The following is a 23,676-nucleotide window of genomic DNA, read 5'->3' as shown; positions in this document are numbered from 1 at the left end:
GATAGTTTGACATCTCACGACCAAAATTCATAAAATTAATTAATTAATTCATAAAATATATTTCATAAAATTTTCCACAAAATTAGATTTCGTAGATTTCGAAAGAATCAAAAGAGATTTCTCGACGCATGTTGCGAAATGTTTCTTTCTCGAAGAGTGTCTCAACTTCACATAAGATCAGGTTATCATATAAATTAATGTACATACATATACATAAAATATTTCGTTATACTTATACCAATATCAGTCGTGCATTCGTTAAAAATTATTTATAGCCCGCTTTATCGAGAATAGTCTAAACTGATCAAACCTAACAAACTTTCCAATAAAAGCATTTCCTTTGATCTTCCTAATTTATTTAACGATTTCAAGTGCGTGGTATTTTGAGTATAAAATGTAAATCATACCTATAACAAGTGCTTTTAATTTTTACAGCTAATACTTCTCGTATATAATAAAATAATTAAAAAGGTCATCTCCAGAATTCGGAGCTTTAACACAGTGCCAAACCATTCGAGGACGATTCACATTTAATATTTCATTTTCTAAAATTTGATGCTACAACATCGCTAAATGAATTTCATTTCCAAATTTCATATTAATCTCTACGATACTGACTCTTATAAAGATTGTTTCGAAATTTTTTTTAGTGAAACATAAGTGTGATTATTGGTATTGGCGATGTGCAAACGTTAAAATTCTCTTAAAAATAGCGTCGCTATATCAGTTGATTAAAAATCCTCCGCAAACTTAAAACAGACAGAGACTACAAAAATATGATAAGTCTATTTTTATTCATTTTCTGACTTTTATACCACTCGATACGAGGTATTTTAACATTAGACAGTTGAGAGAAGAAGAATAACTTAATAGTTACAAGTCTTTTGAAAATAAGTGATTAATCGACAATATTCTGTAAGAAAGAAATAATGTTAATCTAACTAGCTTTCATTATTACTAGTCTGCATGATTAATGTTTTTAATATTTCTTAAATACTCAAGAGGATGTCAAAAATACACACTTAATCTCAAAATAAAATGAAAAAGTATTAACTGTCGATATAACAAGTTTTAAAATGGCTTTCATGTAAAAATCATATAATACGACTTATCATATTTTTTTATTCGGAGTCTTGAAATAAGAGTAAAAAACTTTTTCGCCGATTTCAACACCACACAATTACAAAACCATAGTCGATATACGCAATTATATCGGTCGGCGAATTTCTATACGAAACTAGAGTGAATCGAATTTAAGTAATCGTTTGTAATTCCGCTAAGGTACAGAAGGAGCACACTTTCGATTCACGAATTTCCCTTTCAATTGCCAAACAGAGCCGCCTTCTGCCTGAATTGCGCTCGTCTCGCCGCTTTTTCCTCCTCTTCCCGCTTTCGTTCCTCTTGCTCCATGCGGATCTCATCCTCGAATTTGCTCGCCTTCCGTAACTGCTCGATCTGGGAACATGGTAATTCATACACCGGGTAACGTTAATTAACACGAACACACTTTCCTGAATTCTGAATTTGTCATCACTGTGATTCGTCTATCATTGTCCTCTTTCCATTAACGAGGTATGCAGAGGAATTAAGATCATTAAATTTATTGAGAACTATAAAATTTTACGGGGAGTAAGATATTTCATTAACTCTTCTTAATTAAATTCTATTTAAATAAAAATGATGGAGAGGCAGGTACTTTATTACCGTATTATTATCTCAACTTTTATTAATGAAAATTTTTGTGAAAGATAAAATAAGGATTATTGATATCACACGAAGAGAGTTAATTAATTTCGTTAACTACCGCTGATTAAATTTCATGGAGAATAAAGAGAATAATATTGTCTTCATTGTATGGTCTATAAGTATTGGAGAACTTTTGTAAGTCTCTGTATATGATTAAAAAAAGTATTTATACCTTGGCCTCGAAGAAGTGTTTAGCCCCTGTTACTCCTACTTCATCCACGTCGACCTCTGTAAGACGTGCAAGCTGGCCCAACCCAGAGTCCTGTTCTAATTCACCAGCACGTGCTTTGCGGTAGATTAGTAGAAACTGTAACAAGTTATAAGCCATATGTGTTTACAGATAAAATCAAATTGCCGAGTATCACGGGACTATTTTATCACGATCGCCGATCATTTTCTTATTTTCAACGGAATTTGATAGAACGTGACAAATTGTAGCTCAGGCACTTGATACTTTGCGGCAGCATTCAATCGATCTCTTACTGAACTGAATAGCGTTTTTACACCAATCTATATATTTTTATAGATTTTTCATGTATTCAAAGTTACTCTCACTGTTCCTATACCAATTTCTTTATTTTCATGGATTTTAAATATCTCCTAGGTAATTCTATTGTTAATACCAAATGTCCAAATTACCAAAAATTGGATGAAAAACGATGTATATAACTTTCAGAATTTCTTTCATTCGATTATACAAAAGATGGTCCTTTAATTATCTTGATCAGTGTATTATTTCTAGATAGCAAAGCATTGTAGAATCAATGAAAGCGACATGGAAGATGATTCTGTAATTATCTTAATCAGAGTATTATTTCTAAAGCATGAGAGAAATTTAATGTATTCTTTAAATTTAAACAATACATATGTATTATCATTTATACGCCGGAAGGTATTATCATTTGGCAGCCACGGTATATCGTTTCGCGATCTACATCGAGGAAGCGATGAGTAAAAGAGGAAGGTGGAAGATTGGTCAATGTGTCCGAGTTCAATGACGTCGGTGACGCGCGTGATTCACGGTAATCTATGAATCCGACAACCGATCGCGTGTATGCAGATCGAACGCTTTGTTCGAGGACTGCGAAACGTCACGTAGAAACGTCCAGGTATGCATTAGCACCGGTCAGGAGAACTTTCCTTCGACGTGTACGCATGGCTTAGCATTCGCGATTTATCCTTCCTAGTGCAATACCAACGCCAAACCATTACTTTCCTTGAGAAATTTCTTATAACGTAATGCAAATGTATAAAAAGAAAAAAAAAGAAGCTGGAGACAAACTTTGGCAGTATGTGGGATTTATAAAAACTAAATAAAGTCTTAATAAACATGGCTTCAAAACGTAATAGTTTCAGAGTTGCGAGTCGAACGACTGGTTGGAAAATTTAATTAAAATAGTACGTTGTTATTTCTTTTGGCCATCTAACTTTATATAAATTCTTATATTATCTTGAACATATGTTGTAAAGGTAAGGTCTTAATGACAAAAACACCTTAACTAATAGTTTTTTACAACACGCGTAGATAATTTGGGTTTCGATTAGATCTCCAAAGTCTAGTGAAACCATTTTGAAAGCATTCTTTTGAATGTTTCTATGTTCATTAACACTTTACGTATGTTTGAGTGCCAGATGGTTCTAACGTTCATCCCTAACATTTTTGTGCATTCTCTATATCCATAACACTTCGCCGGACATCTCAATATTTTTTTTAAACGGCTGATGTAAAATTTTTTGATTTCCAATTATTTTACTTCAGTTATTTCCCTGCCGTTTTTTTCAGTGTACCAATTACACTAGCTAAAGTCATATGCTATTCAAAATGCGTAACTTCTTATCTGTGTAATCTACAAGGAAGAAAAGGGAGGAGCGAAATTCAAAAAGTACAAAGCGATGCAGCAGAGAGTTACTTCTTGCCTTGTTAACCGACCACCGTCTTATGCCTCCGCTATAACCAAGATCCATGCCCTTAAAGGACTTTTTGTTAATTAATTGACCGCTGCACAGTGCAGGTACCATTTTTCTTTTTTGCTCGAGGAGGGGAAAATGCATTACGCATACCCAATGGCCCGTGCCACTGGGTTATGTGGGACTCGGCAAGATGGGTTGTGCCATACCCACTAAAAACCTCTCCCCATTTTCGAGAAGCTTTTTTTCCACAACGGACTTCTGGATATATACTATATTTTTATAAACTGAATCTCCCAACTTCCATACTACTTCCATACTAATATAGTTTTTGAACCCATGCTTCTATGTTTATTAAGACTTTTCGCTAGTTTGAGCGCCAGATGGTCCTAACGTTTATTCCTAACATTTTTGTACATCTTTCACATGTATCATACTTCACCGCGCATTTCGATATTTTTTTTCAACGACCGTTGTGAAATCAAAAAAGTGAAATAGGTAGATAGAATGTCTCGTGTAATATCATAGTCCGAAATATTAAAATGATACATTTAAAAACTGCGAAAAATTGATAAAAAGTATTTTCTGTTAGGAAATAACGTTGATATTGTAATGTAAAATATTCCTCATGTATTCAGCAATTTAGAAAGTTTCGTAAAAGAGTTTCCACACAATATTAGAGGATGGATTCAGAAGAATTTTTTTGCGTGACTCATAGTCTTATGAACGCATAGAAATTCATAAATGTTGTATATCAGAAGATCGATTTAGAAGAACCTCTCTGATATGACTCATAGCTCTTTGAATGAATAAAAATTCATAAAAGTCTTTATTATAGAAAGATTGGTTTATCAGAATCTTTATAATATGCTTCATGCTATTTTGAATAAATAAACATTCATAGAAGTGCTTCCTATACAAAGATCAATTTGCAAAAATCGTCTTACTTTAACAATTCTAGTTCAAAATCCTAAAATACGGTAATAACACATAGTTGGTTGGAGAACATAGACCAAGCAACAGAAGATTGGAGTTGAGCTTGAGCTCTACAATAAACTAACAATTTTATCATAATGTTTTATCACAACATGTATGTACTTCAAACAACCGTCTAAAACCAGTGTACTTCACTGAAATAGAACAGCTTGAGCCCCACAAATGTGCCAGGGCCACACATGGAGAACAAACACTGTGGCCACGGTGAAAGAGCAACGCGTCCAACACCCCATGGGGCGGGACTATTTTTATGAAGTGTATATGACACGTGCGGCCGCGCATTAAACGCAATCTTCATCACCAAGAAATAAAACGATTTCAACGTTACAAAGTGAAATTCGGATCAAAGAATTTTATATTATTAAAGATATAGTTATCAAAGATAATAACTAAACTGTGAATGTCTGTGCAAATCTATATTTCTATAAACAGAATCTCAAAATCTAAATTAAAATTTTCCTCTGCATATCAAGATAAAACATAAGAAAACATATATACATAAAAATTTGTTTTATCTCTAAATATTTTATGAAGTTATTTACTTCGAATAATTTCGCGTGTCGCCTGCATTCTCTACATTTTTGCACGTTTCAATTTCCTATAAATACATAAAAGTCCGCAGTCTTTTAGCGAAATCTAATAGCGAAATCTAAACTTAGGAAGATAATTCGTTCGAAAGTATTCGCGAATGCACTGATTCCCTTGTAAAATGAACCTGTTACGTAAATAGAGTTACTTCCGCCTTTTTATTTGCTGCGTTACATATTTTATTATAGAGGAAGGAGCGTGTGCAGCGAAATTTTCGAAAATGAACGGCAATCAACGGGTGAAATGGCGAACCTCGCGAAAGGAAATCCGTCCATCGCCATCCTCGTCCACTTCCTGTATCATTGCCTTCAAACCCAGGTGGGTCTGCGGCGCTCCTAAAACCTCCATCATGCGTTTCAACTCGGATAGATCCAAGAATCCATCGTGACCCGCGTCGAACCTGAAAGTAAATAAAATATGTTAGTTATAAATTAATACACGTATATAATTTAATACGTGACTTACTAGTACAAACATTGCAGAAAACATATTACTTTCTATTCTCCATCTTTTATGGAAAAACAATTTTTAAATTCAATTCCTAATTTCTAGTTATTTAGGTTTCTCAATTTCTTCTATTTATTCCGTTTCGAAATTATTTTCAAAATTAGATATACGTCGCTTTATCTCTTTTCCTATGACCTTCTTCCTGAATGAAATCTGTTTCATTGAATGTTCTGATTCATCCGTTGATATCTGGTGCATTAAATGTAAACATAACTAGAGGTAGTAACATATTTAACTATCATTGAAACGATAGATTTTAAACATTTTAACCAAAAAGTTATCAAATATATGGAAAAATACTTTTGTCGCAATTAACGTTGACTTGGATTATGAGAGAATTATGATTACACATATCTACTTATTTCCATCAGTTCTAGTTCTACTCTCAAATCAAGACATGTTTAAATGTACACCTATTTAAGATCAATTATTTCGAAGGTCAACAAAAATTGTATTCTATATTTTCAATTTATTTTACCTATCACTAGTTACACTCCATACACATTGCTGGTAAAAAAACATTCGAATTAAAGAATTCTACAAAACATCCTATTAGCAAGTTGGTTTTACGGTGAAGCTTCCCAAACGAATGTCTGACCGCATTTTTCCCAAGTATCTCGAGTTGAATGAATGCAAACGAAAGCGTTTGCCTGACTCGAATCTCGTAACTCGTTACTTTAATTAACGTTGTAACGCAATTATATCGAAGAAGGCAGGACGTGAGAACGATCGACAATCGGTGGTGTGTACCGATTTCGAAAGCGGGAGAACAAGAGAATGTCAACGGGTTGAGGCGTTCGTTACGGGTTGTCCACGAGCCGGAAGCTCGTGAAATCGACTTTCCGTGTAAACGATTCCGATAGCTACTCGTAAATAGCTTTCCAAGGGAGTTACCACGCGTGTACACCACACGCTGTTGTTGCCTGTCGATTCAACCAAGCACATCGGTCGATAAGATCGGATCTGATCCGACTCTGAAAACCTCCATCAACTAGAAATGCATTTCATGGTTGTTCTCTTTTTAGAACACGTTCTTTCATGTGAGAATTGTAGTTCAGGTAGAAAAAATGTTCCGAGAAGAAATATTTCATTTAAATATGACGAAATGTTTAAAGAAATTCGATGAACGTAAAGAAATATAAATTGGATGTTCCGTTCGTAATGGATATCTAAATCGAAATTTTTATGAACCGGTCTTCGACGTCTATTGTTATCTAGAAATATAATTCCTTTTCTTAATTTTTCGGTCATAGAGATTTCCATATTTTTTATTCAGGTATTCTTCTAATGTTCTCAAGATTTAATTTTTATGATTAGCATTGAATTTCCTTTCTATCAACGAGTTTTGTTAGAATTGAAATAAATCGGCAATCGAACTGTCTATATTTCAACGATTCTCAACGAAACTAAACGAAAATTCAATTTGTCAATAAATATCGACAATACTGCATTGACAATACATATTGATAGTCCGAGAACACCCAAATATTTACTCTTCATAGTGGATGATTTAAAATTTCTCATAGATCTTCTAAAAAGTGAAGTATTTTCCATTAACCTAGGTACATATCATATTCTCCATGTATCATATCCATTTATCATAATATTCTTTACAGTTTTCCACAATTTTTCGTACAGCTTCCTATACTTTATACTAAAATATTTTATAACTCTGCAAATTTTTCATGCAACTTTTCACCTCTCATATTCTATCCATCTACAATTATAAATACTACAATAATTATATATTATAAATGTATATTATTATTATAAATTAAATACTACAATTTTAATTCTGCCCAATTTTTCATACAACTTTTTACATATTATACCAAATTTTTTCCGATCTTCCTTTCAGCTAGTATATAATTTGCATAAAACACAAAGTTTCTCCATATTTTAAATTCCCTATGCTCTAAACTTTCAGCCATAAAATCGGGCCTACTCGAGCGGGATATGTGCTTCTCTAGTTTACAACCAGCCGTGATAACGGTTTTATCAGATAACGATACGCGATTAAATAATCTCGCGTCTTTTTTCTTTTTTTTTTTTTATTTAATCAACGCGCCAGAGTAATTGGACCGAGCGATGTATAAAGTCTCAGCGAGATAAAAACAACTGAAAATGTGGTTCAGCCAGCTCTAATTATCGTGATCAACTGCTCTGCTCTTAAAAAAGAAAAAAAAAAAGAAAATATGCAATAGTCACGTGTAACGTGAATTATATTGCGTAATCACTGTTATACGCACACCCGTAGATGAAATTCTCGATGATTCACGGCTTCCTATTCCTCTTCAAATTTTTCTTGTATTTCTCGAATCACTTTGCTTGATAATAGACACGGTTGGTAATTGCGTGTGATTAACATTTAATTTCCAGTCCGGATGATATGTAGGAAAAACAATTTCCACTTGCTTGAACGATAACCTACAGTTCGTTATTGAGAATAATGTAGACAAGATTGCTCTGAATTTTAAGTTTTCTGTCTTTCTCATTTCTTCTTTTTGTATTCCCTCTGTCGAACAATATATCTCTATAAGTTGAAAATTTGAGTTTTTTTTTTATCTATTGTAATTCCATTCCCAATTTATTTTTATATACTTTCTTTCTTTGTACTTATTTATTTTTATCTGTAATATTTTTTTTGCTCTTGTGTTTATCTTATTTTTATATATTTCCATTCATTTTAAGAAGTATATATCTATCATAAATTCTTTCGTAATCGAAAAATTCGAATTTTCTATCTTTAATTTCATTTTTTATTTATCCTTGTATATTTTCACTTTGTTCCGTTGTATTTACTTTAAGAAGTATTATCTTTGAATTCGGCACAATCTTTGTTGAACACCCTGTATCCATAAACCAGTAATCGAATCGCATAAAGTTGAAGAAGCTCCTTTTGGTCGAAGTGGAGAGCAAGAATCGTTCGAAGGTCGAGGTTACACGTTTATGAGCACGGCCAAACAGCTCTGATCAATATGAGTGAGAGAGAACCGTAGATGGTATATCTGCTGGACTCCAGCTATCTCTCCCCGTATGCGTGATTCATTCGCGGTTTCACAGCCAATTTGAATATTCAATTGATAAGCTTGTTTAATCTATGTGTTGGTATATTGTCTCAGATTCGTTATGGTACAAATGTTTCCTTTCAATCATTTGATATTTGGCTCGCGATATAGTCTACGGAATTATCCATAATTACTTGAACAATAATGAACGCTATGGTCGATCATCGTTATGTGTAAATTCTATTCTTAATGATACCTATTTCCGATTTCGAGAAGTAACATTTTTAGCAAATCAGATATATTTAATAAAGCGAATGATACTTTTGGAGTTATTCTCATTTCCTTACTTTAATATTCCTTAAGTGATAATCCGTGCAAAATAAATAATTATTTGTTAACTGTATAGATAAAAGACTTTTCTGTAACAATTCTTATTGACACCAGTTCTTAAGAACTATTATGTAACTACAATATCAAGATCCATTATAATATAATTTCCTTCTAAGTCTTCTATCAAACTCTGTGAAATCTTATTACCTTAACATAGTTCTTCCTAAAGAACGATTTTCGAGTAATCACCGATATAATATACAATCATAAATAAATTATAAACTCTAAATGAATATAAAATAATGTATAGTTCAAAAAGATCCATATTAATCAAAATATCGAACCAACAACTAAATTCAATAATCTGGATTCCACAATTCAGATGAAACAATCTCCAACTTCTGACTTTTACTCCACATTTGACCTTTCGATCCATTTTATCTCTCTCTCTCTCTCTCTATCTCTCTTTCATTGACACGACATTTATTTCAATTTCATCACATTTCTCCACGAAAGAAAAAGAAAAGAAGAAAGATAGAAAAATGTCGAGAAAATTTCAATTTTCATATTACTCACATTTTAATACTTTCTACTGCATATTACAAAAGGGTTACAAAAGATGATTTTAAACGAAAAAATTGATGAAAATTACTGTAACGGGATCGTTTAAAACCAGGCCATCTAAGCTATTACACGACTACACAGGGCAACCGGGTATTGTTATCGCAAAATCAATTCTTGTATTATTGGTCGCGCTTGATTCGTTCCTCGTCGTTTCCCAAGACTATCCAGAGTGAACTGGGTCAAGGTGACTGCTGGTACTTCGCCTGATATATTCCTCTCACCCTTCTACTACCATTCTTTCCAAGATCGATGCAGCGTAGATCTTTCTTTTGTATTCGGAAGGACGTCATCGCCGTTCTGTGGCGCTAAGGTTACAACGTTCTTTTCCAGCTGTTTGATTCCCACTGTTCCTACCAAGTATCGTACCAAAGTTATACTTTACTTGCGATAGTTGTCAATTAGATTTAAAAGTTTCAAAATTACGTCTAAAATCTAAATTTTAGAATTGTTTGTAATTTACTTTCTTCTTTGTTTACAGGCGATATTTTATATTTTTGTGCAGCTAATTATATTTTATATAAAAGAAGATTTTATGTTTTAAACTAGAAATTGTGATATTAAAGATTGAATAATTGCTTTTATAATTGGTCGTAACAAAGCAATAACTATACGATTTCCTTCGAAAGGTGCGTTTACCGACAGAAAAACGTCGGATACGGGAGAATTTAACGAGTGAAATTGAACATTGAAAATTAAATTTCCCTGGGGTCAATTTTCATTCATGGTGCCATTACTTTTAATCTCTCGCATCATTCAGCCAATACTAACAACGTCGTAAGAATTTATATCCTGGAGAACGTGATCACGTCGATTAAAGCGTTCAAAGAGGCAATTAAAACGTCGAAAGGAGCAACATGAAAGATTCTATCCACTTATTTGTATTATTTATTTGCATTTCGTAGCAATGATTTCACGACTCGAACAGTTCAGACTTAGCCAACAAAGATTTAGTTAAACAAGGTGTTAAGCATGTAAAACATGCGTCAACGTGGAACACGAGGAAAATGATTCAGCCAGGAGTGCAACAAAAGAGCAACGATACAAAGAAAAGTGCAATCGAGCGTGACTGTTGAATAGGAATGAAAAAAGTCGACGAAACGGTTTTATTGTGCACGATCCTTAATACGATGGGTACACGCTCGTGTGTTGCAGATGCACTTGATTTCCGCTGAGTCGCGGGACACCTTTAAACCCGGCTGAACAGTATACGATAATGAGTACTATTCAATGGACTCGGTGCAGGCTTCGAAGCCACGTGAAGATAATACGAAACAAGACTAGAGAGGCATGGTGCATCGCCAATTTTCCTTGTAATTCAATCCTCCAACCATTATAGAATAGATAAATAAATTGCCTGTGTGAACCTTGACAATTATACAATTTGGAAACGTTACGTTTGTTTAGCGTTTGTTCCACTGATAGATATTTGTTTACAAACTTGAGATATCAGAATGTAATATAGGGAAATAAAGATTAAAATATTCGAAAGATAATGGTAAATGATGAAAAATGTCTAAGTTTAAATGTAAAATTACTAGCAGAAAGAAAAAGGAGGAATGTTATCTCAAGCTTAGTCAATCCTTATCATTTACTTTATGAAGTATGTTATCAAATAAATCGCTAATAAGTAGTGTTTGTAAATCCGTATCGAAGGATGTAATAATGTAAAAATCTCTATATGGATACTCTACTTCAAAATCTCTAAATTACCACAATTCCTTTTTCAATATAAGAAAGCCAAAATCATGCTTCGTACCGTTACATCTTGAAACTTGAAGGAAAACATACTACAAAAGTCCTGACAATTGAAGTTTTAAGACATCTGTTAATCCAAAGGTATAACGATTTTGTCAGAAATAGGTCAAATTATTTTAGCAATAAGTTTTTAAAAAAAGGAAATGGAATAAATTTTCTTTTATTCGAATCTGGAGCGAATTAAAGAAAGATTCTCGTGTAACAACATTGGAAGAAAGTGATTTTTATGAATTTTTTTTAGACCAACCACTGGTTACATGGGACTGGACATTTTCGGAATATAGATAGATAGTATTGAAGTACAAAAGTAATATTTTTATTTCAGTTCTTCTTACTGTTTATCGTATATCATACAAGTCTTATGGTTAATTAAATTTGTCAATGTAACCATTGTTGGCATGCAATATAGCATCTGTCACAATCATCAGAAAAGTCCAAAGATTTTCTTAAAGTTAGATCCTTTACGCTGTGATCGGACCTATTCTTCAGAGGAAGACATGAGTAATTGGAATGAGTTCTAGCGTTTAGAAGGAACATTTACTTTTCTCGCCAGATAAATTGAGTTTAATAAATTGAGGATAATAAATAATCGGATAAAGATGTATGGTTCAATGCTTGATAAAATTTATAACAAAGTGAACGAGCTTTGTCCGAAATTGATTAATTAATCAGTTTATCCAGTTATTGCGCAGGTCAGTTTCAAAAGTTACCAAACGATAAGAAGAATCCCAATAAAAAAGATTGCATTTATACTTGAAGTCTATATTTACATCCCAGAAAGGTCTAGTCCCGTCTAACTAGTAGCCAGTCTGCGAAAAAATTCATATAAATCGCTTGCTTTAATTATTGACACAGGAGAATCTCTTAGAGATTGCAAATTTGAATGCAAGCTGAATACAGATTTCTCAGCGCGCTAACATGTAGCACACAGCGAAGTTAAAAGAATTAGGTTGAAGAACAATTCCATCTTCGACTGGAATACCCTACATTATACATTGTTCCATCCATAAAAGCATCGAACCTGATCGATATGAAATATCGTCACGACACTGTTCTACCAGTCGAATAAATTCTAACACCGTTTACGTATTCAGAACGCGTGATTCTCGCGAATGGTTTTGAAATAACGGTTTGCCCGTCGTCGTTGTACAAGTCCGCCAAACTTGGAGCCGCATTCCGAGCGAACCTATTTCTTCTGATAACACCGAATCCCACTTTTCCGCGGCTTGAAAACCGCCGATCGATTATGCATTCTGCGAGAAAGTGAAGCGGATACGCGGTATAATTAAGCTTTCATTTATTTCATCCATAACGAACAATGTATCAGGTCCCATGGAAAGTTCTATCGTTTTCCTTTGCGATCACTTCTTTCGTAATATACTTCACGTGCTGTACGTACATAAGAAAGTAGTAGTAGTTTTCTCGTTGCCAAATATCGTAACGTGAGAAGCTCAAAAACCATACTGATTGGACTCGTGTGACTCATGTTCCTGGGATTCTTCGTCCCTCTGATAGGAATCAAGAGTAGAAAATACCGATGATTTTGTAAGGATTATTTTTTCAACTTACAATTGTTGTTTATGTTTCAGAAGTTATGGCGATTGGCTTCGTGTAAAGATGTAAATTGAAAAGTAGGCAGAAATTGGTGATTTTGTAAGAATTATTTTTTTGAATTTAGTTTCTGAATTTTCAAGATAGTTGTCGGTTTCTTACAATAAATAAGCTCGAGAATTTGTTTTTAGAGGAAAGTTGAACGTCAATCATGAGGACACTGAATGGGGGTAAAGAAGTCGAGAGAAAAGAATCTGCAGTTGACTAAGTCTTTGTTGAGTTTGGCTTTTGAGACACTCACATATCAGCAGACTCAACATGGATTTAGTTTTAATCATTTATAAAGTCAGTATATAACTTGAAAGTAGTATGATCATGTGTCTATATCTTCACAATATACCTTTTAGTGTCACTGAAAATATGTAGATAATACAAAAATTGTTTGAAATAATATATATATATATAAATATTCTTTTTTTGATATACTACTATTAATGATTAATGAAAATACAATTTTTCTCATAGAGTAAAAAGATTCAGTCCCTAAAGAGTTAAAACTAATCTATAAATTCTTTCAACATTGTGAATGTTCTTTAATTTGTTAACTTTACTTTTACTTAACTTTATTTGACTTTACTTTTTTAACAAGAAACACTGATTCATCGATTTGGAAAGAGACTATCGCATAAACAAAATTTACAAACACGATTCTTCTCTTTTCTCAGAAAGCTCCACGTTTCATAAGAGAATATTGTAAAAGCGAATGCTAGAGTTCTGCCAATTGCTAATCAATTGTACCATTAAAGCTTCAAAATGGAAATACCAATAAATTACTAATCCTATTGATACATCCTGGAAACAAAACAAACAATTTCTCAAGATTCCTCTGCATACGCAGAGAAAGAAATCAGGTCTCGTTGATAACTTTCATTCGCGTTTCAGAATCGAGAGCGGCTATTCAATTGTGCCGGTGTAATGTTACACCGTGTTCAATTCAATCACACGTTTCATTTGGAAATTTATCGGTGGTATTAACAACGAGCGTTTGCAACGTGACGAGTGAATCACTACACTCGTTGTAAGTTTTATATTTACATTAGATAGTCTATGTATATAGACGCGTGTGAATCAAAGCGTTACGTGTACCTACGGTTAGTCACGGGAACGAATTCATCGCGCGCGCAGTCTGATGACTTCCGGTACCGCGCGGCCGAACCCTCTGTCGCATATGAAATTTGGAAAAGGCCAGACATTCGAACGTGTCACCCATGAAAAATAATTCCCACGTGTACCGTATGCACGCACAGGTTGTGACAATGTAACGAATACGTTATATCATGTTTTATACCGATGTTCACGAGTACAGCTGTACACACGATCGTCATATCGTACGCAGCCAGAATTTCTACCTCGGACGCGTGTAATTTAGTGGCAACGAACATCCAATAGACCTTCAGCGTCTCTTGCACGGCTCCCGAGTGTTTGCTTGGCAATCTGTAATTTATTACGTACAGTTTCAACTACTTTAGCACGCCACTCACTCGTTAGATCATCGATTTATTAGCCTTTCTGCATGCGAAATTATTATAGGGGCTTTCCTTTGGCTAGAGGACGCGATATTTTAATCCATCTGCATCCTTTGAGCCGCTTTCAACCAAATCTCTCTTTTTCTATCGTTAACAAATTTCTTTAATTTGTCAGCTAATGATTTTCTTAAGACGAAAGGACGTCGTTGATTCGACAGAAACGAGCCGCTATAAAATAGACCAAACCAAATATTATAAATGATAAATAATGATGTATTAGAGGCACGACATTAATCAGCTGCCATACAACCACACAACCAGTCACGATGATCATAATCTAAAGGCGGAAGTATAATTTATTCTGATATGTTGTATCATTGTTTCATGACGCTAATATACAATAATATCATGAGCAATATGTGACCAGTGGACGCTGCTATAATTTATATTTTCTACGTGGGAATGATTGATTACGTAGCAATTGCTATATCGATCTTACGCCTGAATACATTAGGACTTCCCTTGGAACGATCGCGAAGGGGAAAAAAGATAGCATTACAGGAAGGAATTAATAGCATTGGAGAGTAGTTGTATGAAGCATATAGTAAGTGATACAAATGGCTAATATATAATGGGTAACTGACTGCTTAAATAACTTTTTGATCTCTGTGAAATACGCGTATAGGTACTTGTACTAGATATTTTTTCATTTATTATATACTTTCATATATTTCCAGATTTCCTCCAATCATTATCAGTATCATCCTAACAGTACAGTCTCATAACAGTGTTAATTAAATTTCAAAATGTTACATACCTGAACAATCTATTATAGAATTTCTATAAGCTAATGTATATAATAATTATAACAGTATTGTATAATATATGTTACAAAATCTTTGTAGATCTATTTATAGAATTTCTAAACCTATTCGAATACTAAAATATTATATATTCATAAAAGGTATATGAAAGTGTTCGGATATCTTCGTGAGTCTCTATACGTACCTATTATGAAAATGAATCCACTAGCCAGAGAAAATAGGATGTAGCAACATGGTGAAAGAAATTTTTTCCCAGGTATCAAGCAGGAAATAATAAGAAGACAACGACAGAGTGTTGGAAAAACCAATGTACCGATAACCGACTAAATATGTACTTAATACGGTTGACTAACTTTATAAATATATATCTCTCTTTTGTACCGTGCTTTGATATACAGGTTCGCTGACATTTGATAGTAAATGTAGAAGTTTGTCATTTGCTGTTGGATGCAGCAATGTAGGTTGCTTTTATCTACACACCACTTCCGGTTTCTATAGTCGTCTCACCCCACTCTACTTTCAAATTAGTACGAGCCTTGAAATAAAATAAAAAATAATACATTTTCTGGGTTAGAAAGGTAACTTTCACAATATTATAAATATTCACGACCAGAAGATTAGTTCTTCAGTAATTAAAATGATTAAAATTCATTAAAGTGTATAATTGTAAATTCACTAAATGGAATTTACTCTACGTTCAATGCAATTATTCGCCATTAAGTTAATCTTTTTCAATCATTTTCCATCTACGATATTGTAATCAAGAGCGAATGCTGCTTATTGTCAACGAGTGCTTCACTGAATTATGGAATTTACTATGCTATTTTTAATCACCATTCATAGCGAAATTCATAACTTTATTTAATCATCGCTAAATTCATATTTTTTAATCATTTTCCGTATGTAATATTGCAATTAAGAACGAATGCTCGTAGTATCGGAGTAATAAAAATGGGAAACAAAAAGATGCCCTAGAGTCTTTCAACTATCAATGACTATTATTAGCTATTAATATTTATTTACGAACTCTCTAATTTTCATTCACATTAACGTACATTTAAAATCACTCAGATCTTACTTGGAAGACACGATTAGCCCAGCAGACTCGTTAAAATTTATGACGATACGTATCTCGGAAAAGATACCCTTTTGTGAAATTTTCGTCGTTAGAAATAGTTAGACTGACAGATGTAAAATTATACCCAAGTGGATAGAATGGTTTTGTGTAACGCTATCTAAAACAGCTAGAAATCGCGTTGTGAAATTCGCCGATACCGACTGACCTTTTACTTTTACGCGACAAAGAAACCGCGGTGCTGCCTCTTATCCAGCTCGATTGCGGTTTGAACAGATTTTTTCGGTTTTCTACGCGTAAAAGTTTCATTTCTAACCCTTTACCCTGCGGTCAGCTCTAAAACAAAGTCGTTCGTTCCACGTAATACGACAGCTGCAATATTATAAACAAAATGATTAAATAAACTAAACTAAAAATCGGTCCTCTCTTGATACACGTAAAATACTTGGAACATTCACCAAACAATTGTACGACATAATTGTAATATTCGTTTTCCACTTTAGTACTAATGAAGTTTAAAAAGCTTTTGTATAATGCATACAGTGGCTACAAAAAGTGTTAACACACTGTTATATTTATCATGCGGATTATGCATTCATGGGGGATTTAAAAGTGCAAAAATGTACAAAATGTACATAATACGCAAAAACATATGAAATATCTAAAGTAAGGTACTTGTTGTTACATTTTTGGGATAAACGAGATCTCTGCTTGGGTTTCATTTCTTATTTGCGTTTAGAAAAATATAAATTTACGTACAAATTCGCAGCCTAATTATAGCATTTACATGCTAATTAATTAAGCCAATTAAGCTAATTAATTTAAGTACATATATTGAATTTTTGATCACTTAGTAATACTCTCTAATATGACTATAAAAATATATATACTAATATGACTATAAAAATTTGACATTATGAAAATGAAATACATACATGTATAAAACCTAATAAAAGAAACGCTTGATTAGACAACAAAGGTTCGTGCCAATATTTTTTATAACCGTTGTTTACTATATCCACAATTTCTCTGAGGTATGTACTACGCAAATACTTTTATGAATCAGTGTATATGATACACATTTATATCTGCATAATGAACATACGCAGATTTACCGTATCATATAACAGCTACTCTTCGTTGACAATTTAACTGTAAGATAAAATTATCATCTGCATTCTCTTAATGAATCAGACCCAACAAATGTCTATATGTATAACTATCACTGTTTACCACTGACACTTTAATGAGTCATAAACTTACTTGTATACGTGATTTTTTAATTACTTTCGACCATCTAACGCTATTTAAAACTGAGAGAAAAAAAAGGAGAAGAAAAACATTCTTCAATGCTTTTAATACACGTATTTGACGTCATCACCTAACTAATTTTAAGACAAAAAGTTGCCATAATATTACCTTCTTAAGTAGTTGGAGTGGCTATTAAGCAGTTTACGATTGCTACTTCTTTTAAGAATATTTACGGTTATGAGATTAAATTGCATCCATGTGTGGGATGGTAAGGTGAGCAGTGCTTACATCGCCTTGACGACTCGAATTCTTCCAAACATAAAATACATAGGATTAGAACAACATTTTCAAAGAAACGCATGATAATCAGTTTAATATTGGATTAAAGATTTTTATGCATTTATGGAATATTTGAATATCTGAATATTTAAATAATACACATAATATGGAGAAGTATATAAAATATCCGAAATATAGCAGTCGTTATTATATATAATATGGTAATTTTTTACCAGAATTCCAGTTTTTTGATTATATTCATAGAAATATAACTTTTAATAAATAGCCGCAGTCTAATTCCAGTCTGCATTATTCCAAAAATGGATTAATATTTTATTGTTTCTAAAAATATATGTATAAAAACGTAATTTAAAGTTCTGAAAGATTTCTAATATTTATTTATGAAATTTAAGGCATGTCGTAGATTAAAAATATTAGACGATACTTATCTTAGTTTCTTAAATTAATTCTATAAAACTTTAAGAATTTTTAATTATGTTTTTACATATTCTGACATTTTTCTCATTTCGTCGAGTTTCCTTTCACATTTTGTTGAATACTTCCTCGACTCGATTAATAAATTTCTTATCGATTTCTTTTCACAAACGTGTTGTGATAAATTTCTTCCCTTTCTTTCTCGGTACACTGAAGCTTTTTTATCAACGAATGTTATCGAGAGAAACGTTGAAATTTTAACGATACCAAAAATTCCAGATTAGTTTGCGATAAACGTATCTCTTTCCCTGTAGACGATGCCCTTTTTCCTTAAATGAATTATCTTTAGCAAATTTTCGGATTGAATTGGCTTTCTTTCGGAACATTACTTATCACGCTTATTTCTGGAAAAATATTGAAATATTTACTATCTGTCCAAATATTTTATGTCTAAGATAATCGAAACACAATAGGAGCGGCTATTAAAGTTTCTGTATAATGTATAACAGATACGTAATACCTTGTTTACTACACGTGTCACATAGACAATGAGCCAGAAAGTATTCAAACGTTTATGTTTGCATTTTTTGATCAATGAAATATTTGAAATAATATCTATAACGAATATCGATACCAATTTTGATTCTTAATTAAAAGTAACAGTGATTTTCATATTGTTTCAAAAATCAATTACTTCAAAGTTATATTAAAGATCGCTACAACATGACTTCTTTACATTGACGTATCAGTTTTTTATAATTAAGCAATAAGCAATACATATATATAAAAGAGTAACTAAACAACAAATAATGAAATTATCCAACGCAATATCAAAAGGAGTTGAACGACCTGTGACATTATGATCATAAAGTGACTTTAACACGTTGAGTGTCGCATATACCATCAAGAGAAAGAGAGATACGTAGTCGCACCAATTATTTTTCCTTTATAAAATCAAGAACATCTTTCAAAATTATCATAAGAGAAACAAGGTAATCATATACTGTACGTATATATAGATGGAAGTCAGCATCTATTATTGAAAAATAAGTAATAATACATGTTAATTAAACATGGAGATCTGTTGCACAATTCATTTAGCAAATGCACTGGCTCACAAAAACGTTTGAACACTTACCATTGAAAACTTTTGCCTACATATTGTACGTGCAATGTAAAATATTTTGAAATTTCATTAGAACTGTAATGAGACACTGAATGACTATCCACAGAAAAGTGGATAACTGATTTCTCTAACAAGAAGAACTCGTTGGACAGTGTACCAAGTGTCTTTCCAGCTAAGGTATCATCCATCGTGCACGATATGTACTTTGTCCACGTGCTTGGTTTTGCGGTGAAACTTTCCCAGATTTATCAAGCTACCTCCTTTCGTTCACTCGTATAAATAATTTATCCGTGGTTTTCTTAAGAAAAATGTGCCTTGATCTTTCTGGTCGTTATTGGATGATTTAGTGCACTTTCGTATTGATTTAATTAATTTGGTTGTTTAGATCTAGAAGAATTATCGGTTCTACGGTCCAAGAAACATGTTTTGAAAGAACATTCTACAGTAACAGTTACATGTTACGGTATTCTTTTTTAGAACAATTTATGCATTGAAAAATTGTCTAGTGGAACTAAAGGATGTCTGAAAGATTAATTAATTCAGAAAATGATCAGTTCTATAATAGAATTCAAAAATTCTTGAAATGGAACTTGTACAATTTTTTCACTCACAATTTCGTTTCAAATAATTTATGCACTGAAAAGTGATGGCAATTAATGAGTGTTAGAAATACACGCCTACCTATTAAAATTCTTTCTCGGAAGAGAATGGAACTAAGTTCCACGTGCACAAACATAATCCAAACCTTCTTTAAGATATAATATAATTCTACTGACAAATTATCTCATACTTTCAATTAACAGTTTAATAGTATTAACGTTCATTCTTATAACAAAAATAAGAAGAAATTCCTTCTTGCCTGATTTAATGCAAATGATCGCGAAGAAATGCCAGGAATACTAATCGAATTGCAGATACAGCTAAAATTTCTATATATATTTGCCGTATAGTTAGATAACGAAATAAGCGTTCACACAGGTTTGGAAGATGCAGCACAAGTGGCCGGCCGTCCACCCTGCTTCTGCCTTGTCAAACCTGCTGTCCGGTTGACTCCGAAATACCTACAAGAAGAACAAGAGAGATGGAGGACAGACCTCGAGGTCGTCTGTCCTGGCCTCCAACACGGGCTATACACGCGTTCACAGTGAACACTCTTTCCTCTGGCATGCTACAAAATAACTACGTCATCAATTCTACCATCTGCGGTTTCGTAACGATGCTCGCGTGACTTTTCCATTTTCTTCCTCTTTCCACGTTTGCGAGAATCTGGCAAGGTGACCGTAGAAACTTTCTGGACACGCTTGCGCGTAGGTTCCAGTTTATTTCTGGATAAGCAATCGTCCGGGGATGTTCCAGTCGTCTTGGGATGTTTCTCGAAATCACTAATAGCGTTAGATTTCAAAACTTCTATGATGATTATTAGGTCACATATTTATGGCTTTTTCGACTTTCGATCGTGTTTTTAATAGCACGTGTGTCGACTTCGTAGACTTCAATGTTCATAAGATATGTGATTATTGATTTTTTGAGTTTTTAATCGTAAAATTTTTATAGTGTCACGTGTCGTGAAAATCATGAACATCTGCATTTTGTGAACGTTATCCTACGTTAGATCTTACTCCATTTTCAAAAAAATTCAAATATTTCAAGTCGATCAGAATATCCAAAATATTCAAAATCTTCAATCTTACTAGACTCTTGATTCATTTACAACACTATGTAATTTCACAGTTATATATATCTGTGCTTCTTAAATTTTATTCCACTTGCTTCCCAGTATACTGATATACGGGTACCAACTAAATTCCTAGATTTTAGGTTAGACTAATAAACCGTGGTCTACTAGAATCTTGCTCTTTTATAAACATACAAAAATTCTACTTACAAGACTTAAGTATTCGTCGAAGTAAAATATCTAACTCACTTAAAAATTTTCTTCAAAATTTAAACAAATAGGCATATTGTAGAATAGGCTAAACATAAGTCATATGTTGGATTTAATAAATAGGATAGTACTTTAACAATTAGTTACATCTAAGACCGGAACAGCACAAGTAATAAAATAAGAGGTATTACATTTCAACCAATCCCCAGTGTTATTTCGTGTATTCTCACACGTATAAAAAGTATCTGACCAGTGGAACATGATCTGTTCGTGGGGAGAAACGTAAACTCGAGCAAGTAAACGTAAACAAGTAGGAAAACCGCAGCGAACGCGACAGGAGCCGCGATTCACTCTCGATTTCCTTGCGTTTTATCTCGCGATTCCTTGTTCGCAGCGAAAAACAACGAAAGAATTTTTGGTAAAGAACAAATACGTCTGACAAATTGTTCACTTGATAATAAAGCTTTATTTCGATACTAATCTATTCGATTAAAGGTATCGATTATTGATTCAAAAGATTCAAACAATAGGAAATCGAATATGGCGGAAGAAAATAAACTATTTATCGTAATTGTCAATTCTAGTAACTTTAATCGATATTCTTACATGCAATCTTCTAATCGATATATCTTTACACCGGTCTTTACGAGAATACTATTAATTTGAAATTCTTTATACCAATTTCTTCATTCTTATTAGCTGTATTATATTCGATATAATAATTCGTTTTTCAGTTGGTAAATTAACAAAATTTAATAAGAAAATTATTACGAATGTTTTTAAAACTTTTTACAAAATTCTTCTTCTTCCTACTGAATATTGATTTAATTTTAAATTGATAAAATGAGTATCATTTCCTAATAATAAAATAAAATGAGTTATATATGATACGATAACTTCACGATAAAACTCCTGATAGAATTATATATTTAATTTTATATTATATATTATAATTACATATTAAATTATAAAATAAAATATGCCTAACATAGATGAATAGCTATAGCAGCAGGCTTTACATTACTAACCGACAGATCGAACAATGCTATTCAAACTTTTCTACGGACAAAGAAATACCATGGAAATAGGACCTTTACTAAGGGAAATATTTAAGTCCAGGCGTTCATTCCAAGAACCTCCATTCAAACTAACAATGTACGACAAAATTTTTCCGGCGTTTTCTATTCACGAATTCCCAGTAAAAATCATAAGCGGTAAAGGAGAAGAAAGAAATGGGGAAGGTCCTCACCTGTTGAAGGTCTGCTCATACTGCTTGATCTCGCGACGGGACAGCTCGTGGAACTCCGTGTAAACGTTCACGAATTTGTATTGCTTTTTCACTTCTTTTCCTTCCTCCAGCTCCTCGTTGATCCTTTGCCTCCTGCTAAGCAGATTACTGAGCTCAGCGTCTGCCGGCATCCTGATCGTGTGAAAACCCTTCGATCTACTACTGTTAACCTATACGATATCGATTTCGATTTCAAGTTCGAGTTCACGATACGCGCGACTATCGATCTTATGTGACTGTCGATTTGAAGATGTATATGGATGAGATTGTATTATAAGAGAATGTTTTGTAGAGAAGGACGATTAGTGTGGAGCAAAATGGTGACGAATATTAGAGGAGAGGTTTTATAGCTGTCAGATTGGAGCTTAAGGAGAAGAATAGAGTAGTCCTACTGGCGCGGTGAGCCAGCGTGCACTGACGGTGTGCTGGGTAGCTCGGCTAGTATAGGTACCTTCAGAGACCAGGGACGTATGTAGGATATAGCGAAATAGTGTCACGAGGGGTGCTCTGGGGAATTATCCTTCGCCAGTTCCATTTTGGAGGATATTATTTAAATTAAAAATGCTTAAGAACAATTAAATAAGGTTATGTTATACTGTACAAATCAATGACTTATATTGGCAAATTAATAACATAATATTTATCAATTTTTCAGGATTCAGCGACTTAACAAGTACTTTTTTACAAGCCGTGACTTATACTGACAAATTAATAACACTATGTATCACAACTTTGCAGGATTCAGCGCTTCTACAATTTTATTGTTTATAATACATATTATTCTTGTATACGATATGAAGATTGTTTACTTAAAGTTTGAATTTTACAGGACAATATTATTAAATTTTGTTCTCAATAATCAAAAAATTTGCTACAAATCATGTCACTGAAGTTAGAAGACTTATTTTTTATATAAGCTTAAATTTCAAAGATGAAATCAATAATGAACTTATAATAGTTTCATCTAAAAAATT

The 23,676-nt window shown here is 33.0% G+C and overlaps 1 protein-coding gene and 1 long non-coding RNA gene across 2 annotated transcripts; both read right to left on the bottom strand.

Annotated features, from left to right (window-relative positions):
• Positions 1–241: 241 nt before the first annotated feature.
• LOC100747699 (EF-hand domain-containing protein D2 homolog) lies at positions 242–23,118 on the bottom strand. Its single transcript, XM_003492974.4, has 4 exons — positions 22,664–23,118; positions 5,491–5,638; positions 1,919–2,053; positions 242–1,455 (listed from the first exon to the last, which is right to left on the bottom strand). The coding sequence occupies exons 1-4, from the start codon at positions 22,831–22,833 to the stop codon at positions 1,321–1,323; spliced, it is 588 nt and encodes a 195-aa protein (XP_003493022.1). The 5' UTR covers positions 22,834–23,118; the 3' UTR covers positions 242–1,320.
• LOC117152269 lies at positions 18,602–22,081 on the bottom strand. The gene is made up of 2 exons (XR_004462603.1): positions 21,415–22,081; positions 18,602–21,336 (listed from the first exon to the last, which is right to left on the bottom strand). It is a non-coding gene; the product is annotated as an uncharacterized LOC117152269 (long non-coding RNA).
• Positions 23,119–23,676: the final 558 nt, after the last annotated feature.

This window comes from Bombus impatiens, unplaced genomic scaffold (genome assembly GCF_000188095.3).
Source record: "Bombus impatiens unplaced genomic scaffold, BIMP_2.2 scf_0914, whole genome shotgun sequence".
In the NCBI taxonomy this organism is placed as follows: domain Eukaryota; kingdom Metazoa; phylum Arthropoda; class Insecta; order Hymenoptera; family Apidae; genus Bombus; species Bombus impatiens.
This window is presented reverse-complemented; position numbering and strand designations above follow the sequence as displayed.

Coding starts and splice junctions, on each gene's coding strand:
- LOC100747699 (XM_003492974.4), bottom strand. CDS start 22,833: ATGCCGGCAGACGCTGAGCTCAGTAATCTGCTTAGCAGGAGGCAAAGG. Junction 5,639..22,663: donor TATGAGCAGACCTTCAACAG/GTGAGGACCTTC, acceptor ATTTACTTTCAG/GTTCGACGCGGGTCACGATG. Junction 1,456..1,918: donor AACACTTCTTCGAGGCCAAG/GTATAAATACTT, acceptor CCATGTTCCCAG/ATCGAGCAGTTACGGAAGGC.